Source organism: Hakea prostrata, chromosome 3 (assembly GCF_041222555.1).
Source record: "Hakea prostrata isolate BN-2017 chromosome 3, UWA_Hpros_2, whole genome shotgun sequence".
In the NCBI taxonomy this organism is placed as follows: Eukaryota; Viridiplantae; Streptophyta; class Magnoliopsida; order Proteales; family Proteaceae; genus Hakea; species Hakea prostrata.
Window position 1 is genome coordinate 4,321,538 of NC_142602.1, and position 20,554 is coordinate 4,342,091.

The 20,554-nt window shown below is 37.4% G+C and overlaps 2 protein-coding genes across 4 annotated transcripts; one reads left to right on the forward strand and one right to left on the reverse strand.

Annotated features, from left to right (window-relative positions):
* The first annotated feature begins 470 nt into the window (after nucleotides 1-470).
* Nucleotides 471-12,322, forward strand: LOC149020162 (uncharacterized). Its single transcript, XM_089148254.1, has 2 exons — nucleotides 471-1,120; nucleotides 11,076-12,322. Exons 1-2 carry the CDS (start codon nucleotides 656-658, stop codon nucleotides 11,673-11,675), a joined length of 1,065 nt encoding a protein of 354 aa, XP_089004380.1. The 5' UTR covers nucleotides 471-655; the 3' UTR covers nucleotides 11,676-12,322.
* A 3,198-nt stretch (nucleotides 12,323-15,520) lies between these two features.
* WRKY57 (WRKY DNA-binding protein 57) lies at nucleotides 15,521-19,974 on the reverse strand. 3 transcript variants are annotated; one of them, XM_089148257.1, is made up of 4 exons: nucleotides 19,290-19,974; nucleotides 18,303-18,446; nucleotides 16,848-17,276; nucleotides 15,521-16,274 (listed from the first exon to the last, which is right to left on the reverse strand). In XM_089148257.1, exons 1-3 carry the CDS (start codon nucleotides 19,712-19,714, stop codon nucleotides 16,868-16,870), a joined length of 978 nt encoding a protein of 325 aa, XP_089004383.1. In that variant the 5' UTR covers nucleotides 19,715-19,974; the 3' UTR covers nucleotides 15,521-16,274; nucleotides 16,848-16,867. The 3 variants fall into 3 exon arrangements, with proteins under 3 accessions (XP_089004383.1, XP_089004382.1, XP_089004381.1); XM_089148256.1 differs by having other exon boundaries at nucleotides 15,521-16,278; XM_089148255.1 differs by having other exon boundaries at nucleotides 15,521-17,276.
* Between the last annotated feature and the right edge of the window lie 580 nt (nucleotides 19,975-20,554).

Sequence of the window (20,554 nt, forward strand, 5' to 3'; positions counted from 1 at the left end):
TAGATATGTTTAAAACCGTTTAACTAATATATTTACATTTCCATTCAGCTACCACCTTCCTTTTAAATATTTGATTGCATTACAAATTTATAATTAAAAAATTTTTTTTTTATGTGTGGATCTATCCGTGGACCACAAATTAACGTTGAGTATCCTTAGTGCAATATAGTATGTGTGGATCCCAACTAGATTAACATCGTTAACCACCTTTAAGTGTATTTAAATTTCAAAGTAGAGGGACCAAAATACCCTCAAGTTTTAATACATTATATATATATATATATTTTAAGTAACTTAAGTGACACTTTTGTCATTTCACGTTAATTTTTAAATATTATTAACAGCAGCTAATGGAGACCTACAACTCTACAAGTAATATATTGGCTTAAAGGACCCAAAATTATTCTATAGTCCTATATAAAAGGGACACTGTAAAAAATTTCTAAAAGAAAATGCAACTCATTGGGAAATCCGAGTCGAACCGGAAAACTGGTTTCCCGAGTTCCAATCGTTAAAAACATCATTTTCATCTTACTTTCGGAAGGTTTCTCTGTGAGAAACTCCACACTGAAACCGAATTGTCTCCGCCAGAAACAGAAGAAGAAACAATCGAATTCTAGCTTACTCTCTGAGAGGCAATTTATGGTGTTCTTCAATGGATTACAGCAGATGGGCTGAAATGCAACACCATCAACCATCAAACCCTAATCCATCATCAGCAGACCCTTATGCTAGATTGTACGATGCAGAGCAGTATTATTCTTCCTACGCTCATTACCCCTATCGTTCGCACCAAACCCATGACTTTAACTTAGCAGACACTCATACGCTTGTGAAAAATCAACAAATTTCGTCTGCCCAATACGAAACTGGCCTTGAAACCGGTTTTCGACCTCCAGGAATCGATTCATATGCTTCAATTAATTCGTGCCTTCGTCCTCCTCCTACCCATGTAGGTTTTGAAGGCCAGCAGGCAGTTGCATATGGTCAGCATTCGGTTCAGATGGGTGCATTGACTGCGGCAACTTATTATCAGGAGCCAGGTGCTGCTGCGCAGCAGAATTGGACAGCCAAGGAGGCTATTCGGCAATTTGGGGCGGATCCTGTTAGCTATGCTGGTGTAAGTGTTCTTGTATTTTCTTACAGCTCCTGTTTATTACTGTTTCTTCCCAGTTTAGTACTGAAGTATTTTCTTTTGTCACGAATTCGTATTGAAGCAACTGCTTTAATCCTTTTCTTGTGATTCCTCCTTTATTCATTGTTAATCTTGGTTTCATTTATATCTTTGTAATGCTACCATGTTCCATTGCTCTTATTGTTTCTTGAAGCTGCCAAAGTAGCTGGGGCATGCAATGTGGTTTCACGATGGATACAATATCTGTATCTATTTTATAAGCCAATTGGGTACTGTATTTTTCTGTTATCTTAAGGTGACCTACGTTAAAATGGAAGTTGAAACTTTATTACTTGAACCAGCCGTTGGAGGCAGAATGCTGGGCAACCAAGAACTATTTACTTAACTTAAAAGTGGTACCTTTCCAAAAAATAAGCAAACACTCAAATTGCAAGGTGGATCCTTGCTCTCCACTCTACTCTACTCTATTCAAAGTCGTGGATACAAGACCTAAGCTATGCGTGTTTTTCCTCACTTCTCTTATGGTTAAATAAGTCCCCCCCGGGCTCTTTTAGATCCCTCATTTTGAATCAAACCACTCCTCTATACAAGAGCACCTCAAGGCCTCGACGACATGGCTATGCCACCTCAAACGATTTTTTTAGCTTATAATGTATCACAGCTACTCCCATATCAACAACTCTAGCATATCATTCGTTACTTTGTCCTTTCTAGTTTTAGCACACATCCACTTCAACATCCTCATCTCTGCTACACTTAGTTTATCTATTTGACACTTCTTAGTTTCTAACTGCCCCACTTGTCACGTCAAACGTTATATCAGGTTGTATAACAGTTTGATAAAATTTATCTTTTAATCTTGAAGGAAAATGCTGATCACACAATGAGTTATATTCCTTAAGTAATTCTGTTTTGGTCTATTATAGATATATGTATTGGTTGGTATGATATAACTTAGATTCTATCGCTTAGCACTGTTCTCCAATTGCTCTCTCTTCTTCTCCCTTAGACTCTGCCTCCTCTTCTCTCTACCTGGTATTGGCTATAGATCTTGGGATAGTTTACATGGTATTAGAGCAATAACCAATTGGCCGGTTTGAGAGTCATTTTCAGTTTTCTGGTTTCGTTTATGTTTTTGATGGGTTCATGCAGTCCTAGTTCCATTGTTAATGTTTGAATGTAACTTTTGAATATTTATTTGATTTGTTAGCTGAAGACAAACTTTCTGTCATGCTGGTTTTCCATTATTGATTGAATTTGGGGTTCTTTGATGAGTTGAAATCAAGAAGAAGAAGGATCTTAGCTTTGAAGGTCGACCTGTTTCCCATCGTTTTCATAAATTGCAGGTCCAGATCTGAATCTCAGTCAGGACTACAAGCCATTGTTTTCATAACTTGGTTCCTTCGGCGACTTCTTATTGTGGTGGTTATTGTTATTGTCATCTGTGAAATACCTTAGAAAAGTGCAACGGGCATGGTGATCTGAGTTGATGTTCGGCCTAAGAATGCTCCTGGTCTTATTTTAAATACTTCTTTGTCTTTTGTAGATCAGAACTTTGTAAAGAAACCAGTGTTATAAACTTTATATCTTCCTCTGCAACTTACGATCCAAAATTCCCTTTCTGATGTAAGGATTGAAGCTGATCTGTTGCACCTTTTTCTGATTTTCAGTTGCTAGAAGTTGTGATTTTGCAATTCATTTTTCTTGAAAAACCTTCAAAGAGGCTAGTTGTTGGATTTCCACCATTGACTGAGCTTGGGTAGAAGATAGTTGTCTTGTTTCCAGATTCTTAGGTTGAAGATGGTTTTCAGTTTCTGATTTGAAGACATGGTTGTTAGCTTAATTTTATTTGGATTATGATTTTGATGAACAAAGAATAGGAAGATGAACTTGGAATAAAAATGAAAGAAGAAGACAAAGACTGAGGGAAGGATTGTTGAGACTAGATGATAAAGATCGGTTTTCTATAAGGACAATGAGAGTTACTCATTTAGAAGGGTAAGGGCATTTTGTTGAAAGAGAGTTAGAGAGAGGAAAAGACACGGTCGCTAGAGGCGGCTTGTTTTATTAATGAGTTGATGAGTCAGGTTTTGTTTGTGAGGTCTTGCCCAGTGTGAACCTTGGGTATTGAGGGGAGAGAGAGGATAGGGTTACTTGGGGAGCACCTCTCTCTCTTTTATTTTCAATCGTTTCCTAATGTCTTTTTTCTTTTTCATTCCTAGACTTGCTTTATTTGGTGTTCCCAATATTATTTGAGTTAGATATCTAATTAGGATTGGTCCCCTTTTTGTTTCCTTAAATCTAGGCTTTATTTCAATCTATTTACTCATTAGCTTTGGCTTATTTTATTTTCATATAACCCACCTCATATTACCTCTTTGTCTTCTCTTTCTTCGTTTTCCTTTTTTAGTTTAACTTCTTTAGTGATTATTTCCTACCTTAAATTGTGCCCATGCCTTTTCATACTATTTACATCTTGCCATTGAGAGTTTTCCCCTTCCAAGTTTACCCTTTGGCTTCTGTTTGTGTTCCTTTTTACGGATTCATTGTAATTACATCCATGCCATTCCCATTTCAATTTTGCAATATTTGTAGAATGCAAATGTTTTCCTTTATTTACCAATAACCCCTTGAAAAAAAATATGGTTTAACATTGTCATAATTCCTTTAAGTTGAGCTAATTTGCTGATTCTGTAAGCCCATGAGAGTTTTGAAAATGGGTTTAGAACCAAGGACTTACATTATTTGATATATTTGCTTGGACTCAACTAAGGATTGAGTTGGGATTGATGGATTAATTACTAATTTATGATTATCTTATTTTGGTGGACCATAGACCGCATCAGTTTGGGATTTTATTTATCAATCTGAGGGGTTGATTGAAGATGTATGGGGCTGTTCTTTTGAGCTTTTGGTCTTTTTTGGTCACGTGTGAGGCTACACGTGAGTGGTAGATTGAACATATCTACAGCAAACAAAGCAATATTTGTGAATTTTTTTTCCAATGGATTTTACACACTCAACAGTGAGTCTGATCGTAGTTGGAGGGCCTTCCTTGGGATAGGCTTTTGCATAGCCATGGAAGTTGCACTTCTATGGAATTTTTATGTAGCCATGGGAGTTGCTCTTTATGGGATCTTTTCTACAGGCATCGGAGCTGCAATTTAGTGGAGTCTTATGTAGCTATTAGGTGCTACATTTGGTGGATTTCTAGCCATTAGGTGCTACATATGATGGATTTTTTATGTTGCTATCGGATACTATAATTTGTCACCCTCACTAGGAAGGGTGTTTGATTTTGTCGTTAGGTGTTGCATTTTATTTTCTCGTGAAGACAAGATTTATAACAATTGATTGGAGTGTTTGATTGCTACGCAATAGAAGATTGGTGCTACCTTTCAAGTTTATTCTTATTTGTCCAAGGTAGAGCTTTCTTTGAATTTGTGTATACTTTAGCTTAAGGGGGAGTGTTAGAGATATGAGGTATTATGATGTAACACAATAGGGAGTCCCCTATTGTGGTTTCCTTGTTGCTTTAGGTCTTTACTTATCAGTGTCCTAGTCAAAGTGAATTTCTTGTTAAGCTTTAGGCTTGATTAGATGAGGCTTAGGAATTATATTACTCGTGCGGTTCTGTTTAGGTTTATTATAAGTATATAGTTGGCTGTTATGATAGGACATAAATTCAAATGCGCAGCCATGTTCTTCAGTTGTTCTCTCTTCTTGTCCCTGAAGCTCTCTTCTTCTCTTTACCTAGTACTGGTTATAGATCTTGGGATTGTTTACACTAATACTATGAGCAACATCATCTTCTATACAACAACAACCATAACATCATCCTTTGTATCTTCTTTATTTATGATTGAGCCAAGATACCTAAAGTGATCATTTTGTAGAATCCCCTCTCTTTGATTTTCACCATCTCATTATCCGTCCTATTGTAACTATAGTTACTCATCATATATACCAATTTTGCTCTACTTATCTTGAAACCTTTGACCTCCATAACTAACTTTGTGTAAATAGCTGTTTTGTCTCATTCACCAACACAATATCATCATCAACAACTACAACGGCAACAATAAGCCTTGTCCCAACTAAATGGGATCGGCTACATGGATTCTTGTCGTCCAATCAGTTATGTTTGAGGCCATGTTAGATACAAGGCCTAAGCTATGCATATTCTTTCTCATCACTTCTTTTAAGGTTATCTTAGGTTTACCCTTAGCTCTTCTAGTTCCATTAATTTGAATTAATCACTTCTTTGTACAGGGGCATTTATAGGTTTCCGTTGAACATGGCCATGCGACCTCAAACGACTTTTCCGAAGCTTATCACTTATGGGAGCAACTCCCAAACCAACTTTAATATGATCATTTCTTATCTTATCATTCCTAGTTTTGCCACTCATCCATCTTAGCATCTTCATTTCTGCTACATTGAATTTATCTATATGATTCTTTTTAACAGCCCAAGACTCTGCATCGTATATCATAGCTGGTCGAACGACGATCCTATAGAATTTTCCTTTAAACTTTAATGGAATATGTGGATCACACAGGACCTTAGATGCACCGCTTCACTTCATCCACCCTATTTTAATTCTTTGGGAAACATAACCCTTTATATCACCTCTTTTATTTATGATTGAACCTAGGTACCTAAAGAATCACTTTAAGGAATCTCCTTATTGTCAAGTTTCACTACCTCATCGTCTGTCTGATCATGATTAAAGTTACAAACTAGATATTCTATATTCGTTCTACTTATATTTAAAGCCTCTTGATTCCAAAGCTGTTCTACTTATATTTAAAGCCTCTTGATTCCAAAGCTGCTCTCCATGATTCTAATTGGAGATTAATCCCCACTTGAGTATCATCTATCGACACAATATCATCAGAAAAAAGCGTACACCAAGGGACCTCATCTTGAATGTCTTAGGTTAATTCATCCATTATAAGTGAAAATAAATATGGGCTTAAAGTTGATCCTTGATGTAGCCCAACTATAATTAGGAACTCATTACTTTGTCCCCCTCTATTCTTACACTTGTCATTGAACCATCATACATATCCTTAACTATGTCTACATATTGAGTTGCAACAATTCTTTTCTTTAGTACTTGCCAAATTAACACTCTAGAAACTCTATCATAAGCTTTTTCTAGGTCTATAAATACCATATGAAGGTCTTTCCTACACTCTCTGTACCTTTCCATAAGTCTCCTAATTAGGTAAATAGCCTCCGTCGTAGATCTTCCCGGCATAAACCTAATCTGGTTCTCCGTCTCCGTAATTATGGTTAAGTGTCTTAAACGGGTTTCAATTACTCTCTCCCATAATTACATGGTATGGTTCATCAATTTGATGCTCCTATAGTTATTACAACTTTGAATATCTCATTTATTTTTATAAATTAGAACCACAATGCTTCTCCTCCATTCATCTGGCACTTTACCTGTGCTCATAATTTTATTAAACAACTTGGTCACCAAACTAGCCCGCGGGTTCCTAAGATCTTCCATACTTTTATTGGAATTTAATTAGAACCTTGTGTCTTGCCTAGTTTCATCCTCCTTAGTGCTTCTTTTACTTCGGACATAAACCAAGGGACTTCATCTTGAACGTTAAGCTAAAAAAATTTAAACCTTACTGCGTTTTGATCCCATGGTTTATTTATATTGATCTGTAGCTGGCCAAAATACTTAATTCCATAGAAAGTTGGTATGGTTGTCTACAGTGGGGCCTTTCTCATGTTTTCACTGCTAAGATTATTTATTATTTGTATGAGATACACTGATTTATCAATACTCCAAATTAATAGCTGAAATGGAAACAATTGTGTTGTATTAGCAGAATACTTGCTGGAATCTGTTTGCATCACTTCCTGGTATTCTCCCCCTTTGGTGCCTGGATTAGTCACTCCAATTAAATGTTGGATGAGGCAGACCTGTAGGTCAGATTCACTAACCTGTAAGACAGGTTACTGGACAACAAACCAGAGGGCAAGATCCCAGTGATAGGAACTGGAAGTGATCACTCCAGATTAGAACTTAAATATCTACCCCTTTTGATGGTATTGAGCATTAGATATGATGGGGGGCTTAAACCCTGTGAATGTATGCTCCAAAACTTAATAATTCTATGGAAAATCTGCAGAAATTCGCTAGAACAGAAATCAATAACTTCACTTCTAAGTCTTGTAAAAAAGAGTAACTTCAGAGGAGAACAAGTGGTCAAACTATAGAATACATCCTATGGCTATAAGCCTATAACAAAAGAAAAAACAGATCCAAAACTCGAAGCTAGAATCAGGAGAAATAAAAACTGTGGGTTTTCAGTAAAGATTAGACTGAAAAGAAGGTGAGTGAAAACTGAGACAAATAGTAATAAGAAATAGATGTCTACTTAACTAGTCATTTCTCTTAAGCAGAGATTCAATTTTGTAAGGTTGACCTGTTCTGCCAGAAGTTTAAGAAGAGGGAAGAAGGAGGATCTTTCTTTTCTTCACCACCTACCAGCCAAGAAATCACCTTGTTGGTTGGTACCTTCTTATGTAGAGGCTTCCATTTTCAGCACGGAAGAGAACATTCAGCAAGCAACAAAATCCTGGATTGTAGCTGGTCCTACATCTTTTTAATAACTAGCTGTTGAAAAGGGATCCAACTGAGATTTTTTTTTTGGGTGGGGGCAGGGGCGGTAATTCAATTCCCACAATTCTTGCCATCTTCTGTGAACCACAAAATTGGTTGTTATCTCACCTCACACCACTAGTCCATGGCTGGTTCTACCAAGATTACAAACCCGCTTTGCAAGATAAGGGTTAAATCTACCATGATTAAGTACAAGCAATGACCCATGATCATAGAAGAAAATTTGTCCCGAAATTGTCGAAATTTCGGTTGAAATGTCTGCATTTTTAAAAAACGAGACGAAATTCCAATTATTTCGGAAAAGTGTCAAATTTCAACCGAAATTTTGGAGATTTTGACCATTTCGGAGGTTCGACTGAAATTTTGACTATTTCGTCCGAAATTTCGAACATTTCAACATTCTAACTTGTTTTTCCTTAGTTTTTGTTGATTTCTATTCCATTTTTACCTAATTTCCACAACTCCTTTGCCTTCAAACACCTCTTTTGCTCATTTTTTGCCTCCAAACACCTCCTAAGCCACAACAACTACAAAGGAAACTCCGGCAACAATAGAATGTGAAGCATAAGCCATACCCAACAGTTCCAAACTTCCCCTTTTATATTTTTGTTTTGTTCATGCCTTAAATGATCTTGTATTGCCTTGAAATTAATATATGTTCAGCCTAGGACTATGATCTATGATTGTGTTTTGTTACTTATCTTTTTATTATTTGCTACCATTTTTTCATTTTCTGATTTTAATAATTATTTTCTAAAATTATGTATTTTTATTTTATGTATATATGATATATAGGCTTCAACTTAATATATGTGAGACACCATCATTTGATCTAATCGGTCATTTTATTTTGTTGGCTTGTTGTATATGTAACCATTCTACCAAGTAATTCATGTATGCTAATGATTCTATGTCTGTATGCAATACAGTTTGCACTTGTCGGAACCAGTCATTTGTTAGTATACTTGAAAGATAAATTTTCAATTTTTTTTTTTTGGGGGGCAAAATATTAGTTCCATTGTGTTTATTATGCTTGAAATAGGTAGTATGCAAGAATCCAAATCATTCTGAGTCCATATGATGCCCAAAATTGAAGTTTCAATTTCTAGAAAAAAAAATCCAGTTTCGACCGAAATTTTGGCCTTTTGCAAGGTTGAAATGCCTGTTTCGGTCGTATTTTCTTCCTTGACCATTTTATACGTGGTTCACCTCACAATGTCTGAAGGCAACTCCTTGGGGCAATACCCTTTGAGGGTTTCTTATATGCTTAGGACTCTCATCAATACAGTTTATCACCCCTACATCAACCACTTTATCTTGCGTATCCTTCATCTTATGATCTTAGTGAGGCCTAGGACTTCAATCCCCAAATAAACCCAAATAAATAGATTGATTGCATACTCAACTCAATCAGGACTCTGCTCTAGGTTCTTCTGAATAAAATCAAGAACAAAATAAACACCTAGAACAGACAATAGAGGATCATAAATGTTATTGCCTTTCCAAAGACAACTCCTCATATCTAATGGAACACAATCAATCATTCGAATCAGTCACCACGAACTCATCCTCCCTTCTCTAGTAATTCTTACAACTCATGTACCTTTGGAAATGCTTTGGGATGGTAGAGATGGCTTTTTCCTCTTCTTTCTTTTTTTTTTTTTTTTTGGGGGGGGGGGGGGGGGGGTACATAGTTTTTCCTCTTCTCAGGGAATTTCTCTGAGGTTCATGAATCTTGAAGAAGTTTTTTCAACCTCTAGAGGGGCAAAATGTGAACTTAGTTCCAAAGGCTTCCGTACAAGCAAAGCCCCCCACCCGCTGGGGTGGGGGGAGGGGGAGGCTGTTTTGATGCCTTGACCTCAGGCTACGACCATGATCCACTGACCATTGAGCCAAGGCCTACCCCTTATGTTCAACCTCTAGAGAATTCTTATGTATATAACCCAAAAGGTGCTGCTCCAACCAATCAGAATAGATCAAGTTTTTCTGCCCAAGAATAGCCTCTGTTGCCTATCCGATTTTTTAGATAAATTTGCCAACTGTTGACTCGGCTTCACTGCTGCAAACTTGTTGCCAACAATGGCAATTCCCAGATGCAGCTGCTGCACCAACACTAGCAGTGATTGAAATACAGAATTAATTTAGCTGCTAATGAAAGGCTATCCTTCTTGGAAGGGTACAATGGCAAACTTACACAAAATAGAAGTATCTAAATTTGGAACTCTGATAATGGATACTATTAGGAGACTATTCCAGCGGCTAACATCTCAACTCCAAACGTGCTGTCTTCAGTGGGACCTTTACAAGGTCTTTTAGACAGAAATAACCAAATAACCAATCCATGTGCTGGCCTATTATGCCTATTATGTTCACATGCATGGCCAAATTCAGAATGTCGCTTGTGTTCTGGCCTAGAACCTTGGCATTGTCTGCTTGCTTGCTCCCTTTATCCTTTGGTCTGCTGGCTTGCACTGCATCAAAGGAAGCGTGGTTATCTGCAGCAACATTTTTCAGATGCATAATCTGTTCTTTCAGAAGCCATGTTATTTGGGAGACTTGGAACCCCTACTAATGTAGCTGCATAGGAGTCTTCCAAGTTCTGCATTTTGTTTGATATTTCTAATGTGCCACTACTCATTTGGCTGAGTTAAGTTCATCTTAAAATAAAGCTAGCCTCTGTATAAGGAATGAATGCATCAGGTTGGCTTGGATGTTCTAGGTTATCAGTATTCTACCGTGAGTGGGTTAATGCATCAACTGAGGTCGATATTGCTAACATCATTGTTCCTTCAGAGTATAAAATATCACTTTCATCATGCTACTGTTTTCTTGAAAATTTTCTACTTCCAAAACTAAAAGCTTAAGAAACTTAACATACAACAGAATGATGATTAATGGATTGTGGGTTTCTATACTCATTATAGTCATTGGCATTGTTGGATTCTTGGCTTCCTTCTCATTCTCGGGGTGTTTATCATTTCTCATTCTTAGTGTGTTTTTGGGAACGTCTTAGATTGTGAAATAACAGTTACACAGCACTAATACATATCTGGTGGTGCAATGACAGGCAATTCTACTTCCCCCCCCCCCCCCCGTCTTTCTTTTTCTTTCTTTTTTCAGTTATTCATGAAGCAGCTGCTTCTCTTGCTGCTGGAGTATACCACTTGTTTGGGTTTTATTTTTTCAATTTTTCTATTGTGAAATTGTTTTCGCCCATAGTTGCATCAATTGACAATTGGATTGCTAGTTTTATAATTTTTTATAAAATTCTGCTCTGTAACTGTGCAGGCTGCCTTCAGACCTACATATAGGGAAGGACCATTGCCTGCAGCAGATCACAATTCGTTTGGTTGGAGCAAGCCAAAGGCACGCCCTGCTTTGAGTGGCAGCTGGAGGAGGGGTCCGCAGAAAACCAAAATCGTGCAGTCTGCATGGTGTGAAATCTGCAAGGTTGACTGTAACACCAAGGAAGTGTTGGACCAACACAAAATGGGAAAGAAGCACAAGAAGAACGTCGAGAAACTGGGACAATCAAAGAAGGAAACAAATACCCCAGCGGCTACAGAAACAGCAGCAGCGAAAGTTCCTGATCAGAAAGAAAACCCCTCAGGTGACAAGCGAAAAACTCTCGGTGTGCAAGAGGGTAAAAAGAGGGGAGCACCATCTTTGGAGACCGAGGAGGATCTGGAGACAAAAAGGAGGAGAATAGTAGAAGGTGGGGCAGCAGCTGATGCAGTGAGGGTGTGCACAATATGCAATGTTGTGTGTAATAGCCAGTTGGTCTTCGATTTCCATTTGGCAGGTCAAAAGCATGCTAATCTGGTGAAGAAACAGTCAGAATTACCCGGAACAGCAAATCCTGATCCTGGAATGGTAACTGCTGCCTAGAAGATAAGCTGCACTGAAAGAGGAGGAAAAAAAGTCAAATGTCATTATAATAGTTCAGTCATAAACTAGTTCATTGATTAGTGTGTTTTGGAGGTTTAACTTGGTTTTCTTGTTAGATTCTCTTCTATTTGGGGGGTGGGGGCCCTTTCGGTGAAAGATTATGTGACTCAAAAAAGTCTCTTTCAAGAGAGATGCAGGCGTGCGTCCCTGGTTATTGCAGACAGAGACTTGGCTTGTTTTATTGTATTCTCCAGAATGTCGACAACTCTAAATGTACCTGCTGCCCCGCTTAGACTGACTCATTGGAGTCATCAGTTAACCAAACTCCCAAAGCTCTAAATTTGTTCTTGGGTGTATTTGTAGAACTTTTTCACCCTCGGGCTTGAAAAGATATGCATAGTTTAGGTCTTGTATTTAGTGATCCCTCAAATTGAGATGATTAGAAGGCAAGAATTTGTGTAGCTGATCGTTTAGCTAGGACAAGACGTTGTTGTTGTTGTTGTTTACCCTTTGGGCTTTGCGTCTTATTTGTCTTCTTATGAAACCTTAAACCTTTTATACTCTTAAACTCCGGGTCCAGATCATCTGACTGTTGGGTAGAATATTGTGTTTTTTTTAAGTTCTCTAACCACACATGTATGAGGGGTTCATTTTTTAAATACTAATACAGTGGATTAGAGGTAGCTCTTTTTAAATATGCAGTAGAGAAATGTAATGGGAGCATAGTCTCTACCCTTGTGAGTAAAACCAACTCTTATACCCTTGGGCCTTATGCATTAAAGACATATACACTTCACAACTTCATTGGTTTCTTTGTTAGGGTTCATTTGTTTGCTAAATTTAAAGTGGGTTGAAAAAAATAAAGTTTTCCATGAAATCTTACAACATGATTTTTTTGATTCAATGAGGTAATTAGACAAGCTTCCTTAATCTACTAATGTTACTTTATCTACTCCATTCTTTTTCAAAGTGCTGGACTTTGTAGGAAAGTGATATATACATTCATGTAATAAATGTAATAAAAGTAGGATTTACATTTGTAACTATTTACTTAACTATATATAAGTCTCACATATTTATTTTTTCATTCTCTTTTTAAAAAAAAATCTTCTGCTGTACATAGTTCTCTGCAGTGCACATCAGTGCACTTAGATGCCAAATAATAGGCTGAAATTTAAAACATGATTTCAAATTAAAAAAATCTAAAATAGACAAGTAATTTTTTTGTATTTTTAGCCTATTGTTTGGCATCTAAATGCATTGCTGCACGGCAGAGGATGTTTTTCCTTCTCTTTTCATCCCAATTCAACAAACAAATGATGCCTTATGAATAATTGCACCGACAAGGTGAGTTATACCATTTGCTAGGAGAGACAACAATAGAAAACAAGAGCATCTGTCACTGGTACATTATTTCTTTTTGGTGGATAAGATTTTGAACACGTTATCGTTGGGGCTAAGGGCCAATCGCATTGACCACCACCCAAATGAAAAATGTGCATTTCGGTTGAGATGATTTAAGGAACTCTCTTTTTGATAAGAGTGATTAAGGAACTCTGGGAGAACGCCACCTGGAAGTCATCTATACATCACTTTTTGGGTGGGTCCCTAGACAGTAGACAGCGAGCCTCTTACGGTCAAAAGGCCCAAGAATGCTGTCCCTGCATGTAAAGCACCACCAGAGGCACCAGCGACGACCGGAAAGGCCTTCACCGACCCACAAGTCAAATTCGCATGCGCGTCTTCCAGCCCAAACTTCAGCTCTCTTCCTCTAAAAACTGGTATCAGACCTGTTTTTCTTTTTTAGCATATTATTGAAAGATTATTCTTTGTTTAAGGATAAGCATTTGATAAATTTGTTTTGATAATTTTTTTTTTCTTCATATTTTTTAAATTAGTATCTTTATATTACGGGGGAGGATCATTACATATATCACAGGAAACGTCGGACTTGTGGCCTCATAATTAAGAGGTATCGAGCAACCCTTGAATAATAGTTTTGATAATATTGAGTTCACATCTAAAAACGTCTAGTTTTCAAACAATTAGTATCGAACAAGAGAGCAAAGTAGAGGAAGTTTACAAGCATAATTGGGGGTGGGAGTGGTCTTGAGAGATTATCACCATTAGTCTTTTGCTTTTTTTTTTTTTTTTTTGGTAATAGGATAAATTTTTATTGAAATGAAAAACCACGCCTACATCCAAACTACAACACATCAAACAACAAAAACCAACTAAGAAACAAGGGATCTGACGATAAAGGAAGGTATCCTGTGTTAAAGCACCTTCCTTAACCAAGGAATTGTTGAACATACACCTACCACAACTCCTAAAGAGATGAAATATACATTGAGGAGAGAGAGTAAAATCAAAGGGAAAATATCATGCTTTTACAAGGAATATATTATTACCCTAAAAAATTCTCATCCCCGAATATATTTCCATGTATAATCTCAATTGTACATGGAAATCACATCCATAAAGGCCAAGCTTGCACATAGTAATTACGGTAGATGTGTTGTGCATCTATGCATGCACCTTCTTGTGGTAGGACTTTACTTCAGTCTTGTGCACTTAATGCGCAGGACTGTCACACAAAACACTTAGGTCTGTCAGATCAAAATCTCGATCGAAATTTTTATTTCGACCTTTCAAAATTCAGCGATCGAGATTCGAACATTATGGTCCAAAATTTCGCTTGACCGTAAATGCCCATGACTGAAACAATTTCGCTGGAGTACCCATATGGTTAAATTTTATTGAAAAAATAATAAGAAAATAAAAAGCTATATTCTTACAGCTTCATTATGCTTGCAAAATAGGTCTGCGGCTACTATCTATTTTCAGCTTTGAATACAAAATATGGAGGCTATAAATCCCATTCCAACCTATCTGAATCTAGCTTAGAACAACGTGACTAAAAACACTTTGCATCAATTCGCCCCTTTGCCATCTGTGAATCACATTCGATGAATCTGAGAAACTGAGACATTCATTGTTCATAAAACTAATAATGAAGCCAACTTTTGCGGCGGATAGGCCGATACCTACACGAAGATGGGGGGAGTGTTGGTGTTGAAGAGGGGACATCATGATGCGGACCTGGAAAACCTAATATATAATACTGTTACTGACCATATTTTGAAAGCTTTGGGTATGTTTTGAGTAATTAATGTCTGATCTCCACCATCTTTTCAAGTATACTCAATTTAAAAGGGGAACAAACAGCCATAAAGCACAAGTGATTTCCCCCAACTTTTCTTCCTTTTGGGAAATAGGAAAGGTAAATTAAACAAATAGCAAAAGAAGAAAACGAAATGGTCGGCATGAATGAACAGAGTCCAAGCACGGGAAGATAGGATAGAAGCAACATCGAAATCCATGCGTGGTGCAACTCAAAAAAAAAACTCAATTAACAATTAGAAAAAGTTGCAGACAAACACAAAAGTGACTTTCTCACCTTTGCCCGCCTCTTCTCTCTCTTTCTCTCTCACTCTCTCACTCTTTCTCTCTCTGTGTCAAGTCATAGCTCTTCTCCCAAGGCCAACGATGACCTTGGTCTTTGTGAAAGTTAGCACCTGAAACGGCACGAGCCATGAAAGAAGACTGTGGAGGTGCAAAGTATGTAAACCCGTATTCAAAAATCAATGGATGATTATCCATTCTTTCTCAACCGGCTCACCAGAAAGAAAAGAGAAGTAACAAAATGAAATGAATGGCTCTCAATACAGGACTTCAAAGAAAAGAAGGTATTCCTGCAGATATTCTGGAAGATATGATTCTTATATTAGCATTAATTAACTTGGTAAAAATATTTAGAGGAGAGGAAGGGAGGGAGGGGGGGGTGAACTGAAGGTGATTTAGAATCAAATCAATCACGAAAACCATAGCTTTTAGTCCGTTTATAAGTTATTACCCTAGAAAAAGGAAAATGAAAACTTTGTTATGGCATCAGGAGAAACCATATCATAGAGATAAGATTATTCTCCTACTCTTCTTCTTCAGCTTCTAGCTTCCAGGAGAACCATACCATAGAGAGTAAGATTATTTTCCTATTCTTCTTTTTCCTTTCCTTTCCTTTCCCAAGCAATTCATCACAACCCATTCATGGCCCTTCATATATAATATTTCTCTAAATCCCATCCTAAAGTCTGAAGAATGAGATCTACCCCAGCAGTCCAGCACCCATAATACCCCAGCCAGTAAAAGTCATTTAGAAACTTATCAAACATCTGCTGGGATTCAAGGTGTTAAATATACAAAATTACTTAACTGAAATAATTGTTCACTTAATGCAATGTCTAAGTACTCCAAATATAAGTGTGATGATCGACCAGATAACTTAGATAAATCATGTACAACTACTACTATGTTGAAATGAATGATATCATGGTTAGTGATAGAGATCAGAAAGCAAAGAAGAGAATAATTCACTGCTGATCAGCAAAAGGGATTTTCATTGTTTTTGAGTTTATATTGTCTGATTGGTTGCCTCCATCATCCTTTACATAGAAAGAAATGAACCCCTAGCTCAAGATATACTCGGGATATCCTGCTCCTCCTCCTCCTCCTCCTCATTCAAAAATCCTTGTTAAACTTCTAGCTAGGTACAACAAAACCCAACATCACGGACACAGTAAAATCAAAATTCATGCTCTTTATAAATACAATACAGAGATTAAATTTATCTCTTTCAAGAAGTAGAAATTCATTTAATGCAACATTTAAGCTATATACATAAATAAGACCTAGAATCTTATAAGTTTAACTATAAGATAAATCATGGTTTTAACAATTCTGTCCCCGACAGTACCCCGGTCCCAAACCCAGATTGGAACAACTTCGACAGCTGAGTCAACGACTCCAAGTCAAAAAAGAATAAGACTCCAAAACCATAAACTGTGTTTAGTGCATTCTGAACCAGAAGAAATAAACCCTACAGCTTTTATGGCTTTAACCTTTAGCCTTAATCAAAATCCCTTTTATATAACGAGGGTACTGGTCCAATAATGAATTAGGATCTCAGCCATGGCTTCCAATACCCTCGCAAGTTAACCACACGCGCTAAAGCAGCGATGGTATCTATGCTATTGCTACTTTAAACATAGAAATATATATGTATATATCAGAATTGATTCCAGAAGCATTAAGAGAGCAGCGTCAGGTATATACCATACTTAATTGCTTTCTTATCAGCTACGCATTCCAGAAGGCACAATATCACCGAGCAATCCTTCATCCGTCGTTGTCGGAGGCTGCTGTTGTTGGGTTGGCTGTGGCTGAGGAAGAACCTGAAGGGACGACAGGCCTTGAGATTGCCCAACTTCATCACCTGAGATCTGGCGGTGCAATTGGCTGACATGTAGCGGCCCTCCTAGTGGAAACTGCATCCTTGGAAGATACAACTTTGAGGATGGATCACCAAATCGGGCTGCTAAGGAAGCTGCTTCATGATGAGGAATCACACCACCACGGGGGAAACCAACTGCATGGTGACAGTGTTGGCCTTCATATGTTGTGATAACGATGGTAGGATCTTCAGATGACCGTTCCACTCTCTTTTTCACCGTGCACTTGCTATTCGTACAGCGATAGTAGCTCCTGTAAAATAAGAAAAAATTAATTCTCATATTGTCTTTCATTTCTTCAACCAAAGCCTTCTGGAAAATGATCTAGCTACTTATTTGGGGTTCCTTTCCCCAGTCTTCAAAATTTAACCATTTTCTTTTTAAATTCCTTCTCCTAAAGATCTCTTTGCTTATTGACACTTTACCTAGCCATCAAGAATAACTTAAAAATGAGATCCTCAAATTCACTAACGGTCATTTATTGGCTATTAATACTCGTCTTTTGAGATGCCACTGTGAAGTTATTGTATCTCTTTTCAGTTCACAAAACAAATGGGTCATCATCCATTTCTTTTGCATACTGAGCATTTCCGTAAAGCTGTAAAGGTTCTTTGTTACAAATGGAAAAAGGCAATGTCTCTGAGCACTGCTGTATGCAGTCTCTTCATGTAAGAAATTGTTTTAGGAAACGGAAAAAATACATTAGGAAACATGAATAACGTAGGGTGGGTGAGGGAGAAGTATAACTACCACGGAATTTGATTTAAAAAATTAAAAATGAAAAACTTATATATCTAAAGATAAGTCACAATGCAGATTCCTTAGGATCACACAGCTATATATAAAATGCAGCTAAAAGATTGCAGAATCAAACGACCCCATTGAAAAGATTTTGTGTGTATATGCATGTGGGTAGTTGGAGTGCAAGGGTGAAGAAAACAAGACATCGATCAGAAAAGATTTATGACTAAGAAAAGAGTGAATGTAATGGTTTAATTAAACTTAGGTGAAAAGAATTTGAATATGTTAAAGCAATAATTAGATCATGATATACAGTACCCAGACAATTCAACTAAATTCCTTGAGTATTTGTGGGTAAAATATAACAACAATGATATTTTAAGATTATCTGTTGTGTCAGTGGTCATTTATTCTCAAAACATCCATCTTCAATTCAGATATTTTACATAAATTTGATGATTGAACACAAGTCCATGCAAATACAATAGGGGAACGTATGAAGTCTAGTTTGTTAGCTAAGAGAAAGATACCAACAAACCTAGGAAATGGGCTATTCTTGACAGCTTTCTGTCCATATTTACGCCATCGGTAGCCATCTTCAAGATGATCAACTTCGCTCTTGGTCATGAATGCAAATCGTTGTTGTCTAATCCGCTTTTTCCCCTTCTTTCTACCTTTGCTCCTGTGAAACATTCACCATACAACTATTAAATTTGAAGTACAATCATGGAGAACCACAACAGGAATAACCTAACGAGGACTCAAACAAATGTATGACTTGATTGCTGGACCTGTATCAAATTACAATGAATACATAAACAAGTTAAATGATGCATGAATTAAGAAGCATAAAAAAGTAAAGATAAATACTTCAAAAGGAAATGGGTAAGCCACATTTGGAATATCCATTTTTATAACCCAGTGACATTACTCTCAAGGAACTGAGATGAATCAGTTCAGAAGACAGAAACAATAATGTGCCACTGTAACACCCCAATAAATCCCGACAAATTCTGAGTTAGTAGTACAACTTGGGATGGTTTCATCTAAAGGGTCAAGAAAGACTGTTTTAATTTTAACTTCAAAATTATATCAATTTTTGTATTGTAAAGACAATCAGTAGATATCTTGATTTTTCAGAGATAACAAAATGAGAAATTAAAAAAAGGCGCAATTGCCGCCGCGACTGCAGCACTAGTGAGAGGAATGAATAACCAAAACCTGTTTAAATTTTACAAAATTTGCCCCTCCAAGCTCGATCACGAAATTTTGAGAGATCTGTGAAATTTGTAGAGAAGATGATTGGCATTCCATCTGATAAATTCAACAAATTTTGCAGGAAATTATTAATTCGAAGGTTTCTGTATTTTATTTTCAATACGTGTGAAAAGGAAGTAAGAAAAATGAAAAAAAGAAAAGAGGAGATTAGCCTGAAAACTAAAGTTGCCCGCGAAGAAACAACTTTATTACGATTCTGCCACAAATAACCCACTCGAAAGGATTTCAGTTTCATAAAACCACTCACGCTATCTCAGGAGGTTTTCCGTCAGATCCAGTGGACTTCTCCGGCGCCTCATCGCTCGAGCTCGAAGACACTGACGGATTCGAAGCCGATGCTTCATCACCGCCACCGACTGAAACCGATCCCGAAGCAACAACCGTTGTCTGACTCTGACTAACACACATCGATTGAGAATTCCAACCTTCACTCTGCTGTGACTGTGAACCAAAGTTTCCCGCCAAATCCGACCTCTCATCTAACTCGATCGGATCGAAAGTAGAGAAACAATCACCTGTTTCTGGATCCTTAACCACTGAATCCTGCTGTAAATTCCATCCGAATTCGCTTAAAATACTACTCTCTCGATCGCTACTAAACAAATAATCGTTCTCCCAGCTTGAGTGCCCCGAAAACTCACTCGCTGGCTCAGGTTTACTCCCATCTTCCATGAACTCCGGCGAAGATATTGATCCTGAAACCAAAGGATTCCAATTGTGTGTAGATAACTCAGGCTAACAAACACGAGAAAGAGCAACTGAGCAAGCGAGAGAGAGAGCGAGAGCGAGAACGAGAGAGATAGAGAAGAAGGTGAAGGGGTTTTAGGGTTTGTAGAAGAAGTTTGCTTTTTCCTTCCATTGGAAAGGACGCGTAGTTTTTGAACTTTCTGAAGGCTTTGAAAGCTTTGTCCCGTCAATATACAACACAAGGGTGAGAAGAGAGAAAGAGAGAAAGAAATAAGGAGAGAGAGAAACAAACAAACAAATCGCCGTCAACTTCCAAAGTACGGAAGGTCGATATTTAACTAATTTTTATTTTCTTTTTACCTTTTTGCCCCTTTTGCGTGTTTTTGAGGACAGAGAAGCCTAAATTAGGGGAGTGATGTGTGACGGTGCGTATGTGCGCCATGGTGCGTACGTAACTGACAACGGTTTCACAACGCACGTACAAGGGCTCCCCTGTAAGTAACCCATGTATCTGATGAGGCTAGGGCTTGCAGGCTTATTAGGTGGGGCCCATTTCTCATAGCTGATTGTGTGGGCCCTTCCTTTGATGTAATTCAAACTTGTTATTCTTGAATTAGTAATCACTTCACATTAGACAACAATACATCCTCTAATACGTACCCTAATATATATATATATGTACTTTTCTATTTTTATAAGGGTAGATAGGTCATTGTCTTCTTTCTTCTATGCTTGGATGTGGACGCTACTCTACCTCACATAGAACTTTTCTCCTGTTATGTTCAAATTGTCATTTTATATTATAATTTTTATTTTAATAAATGA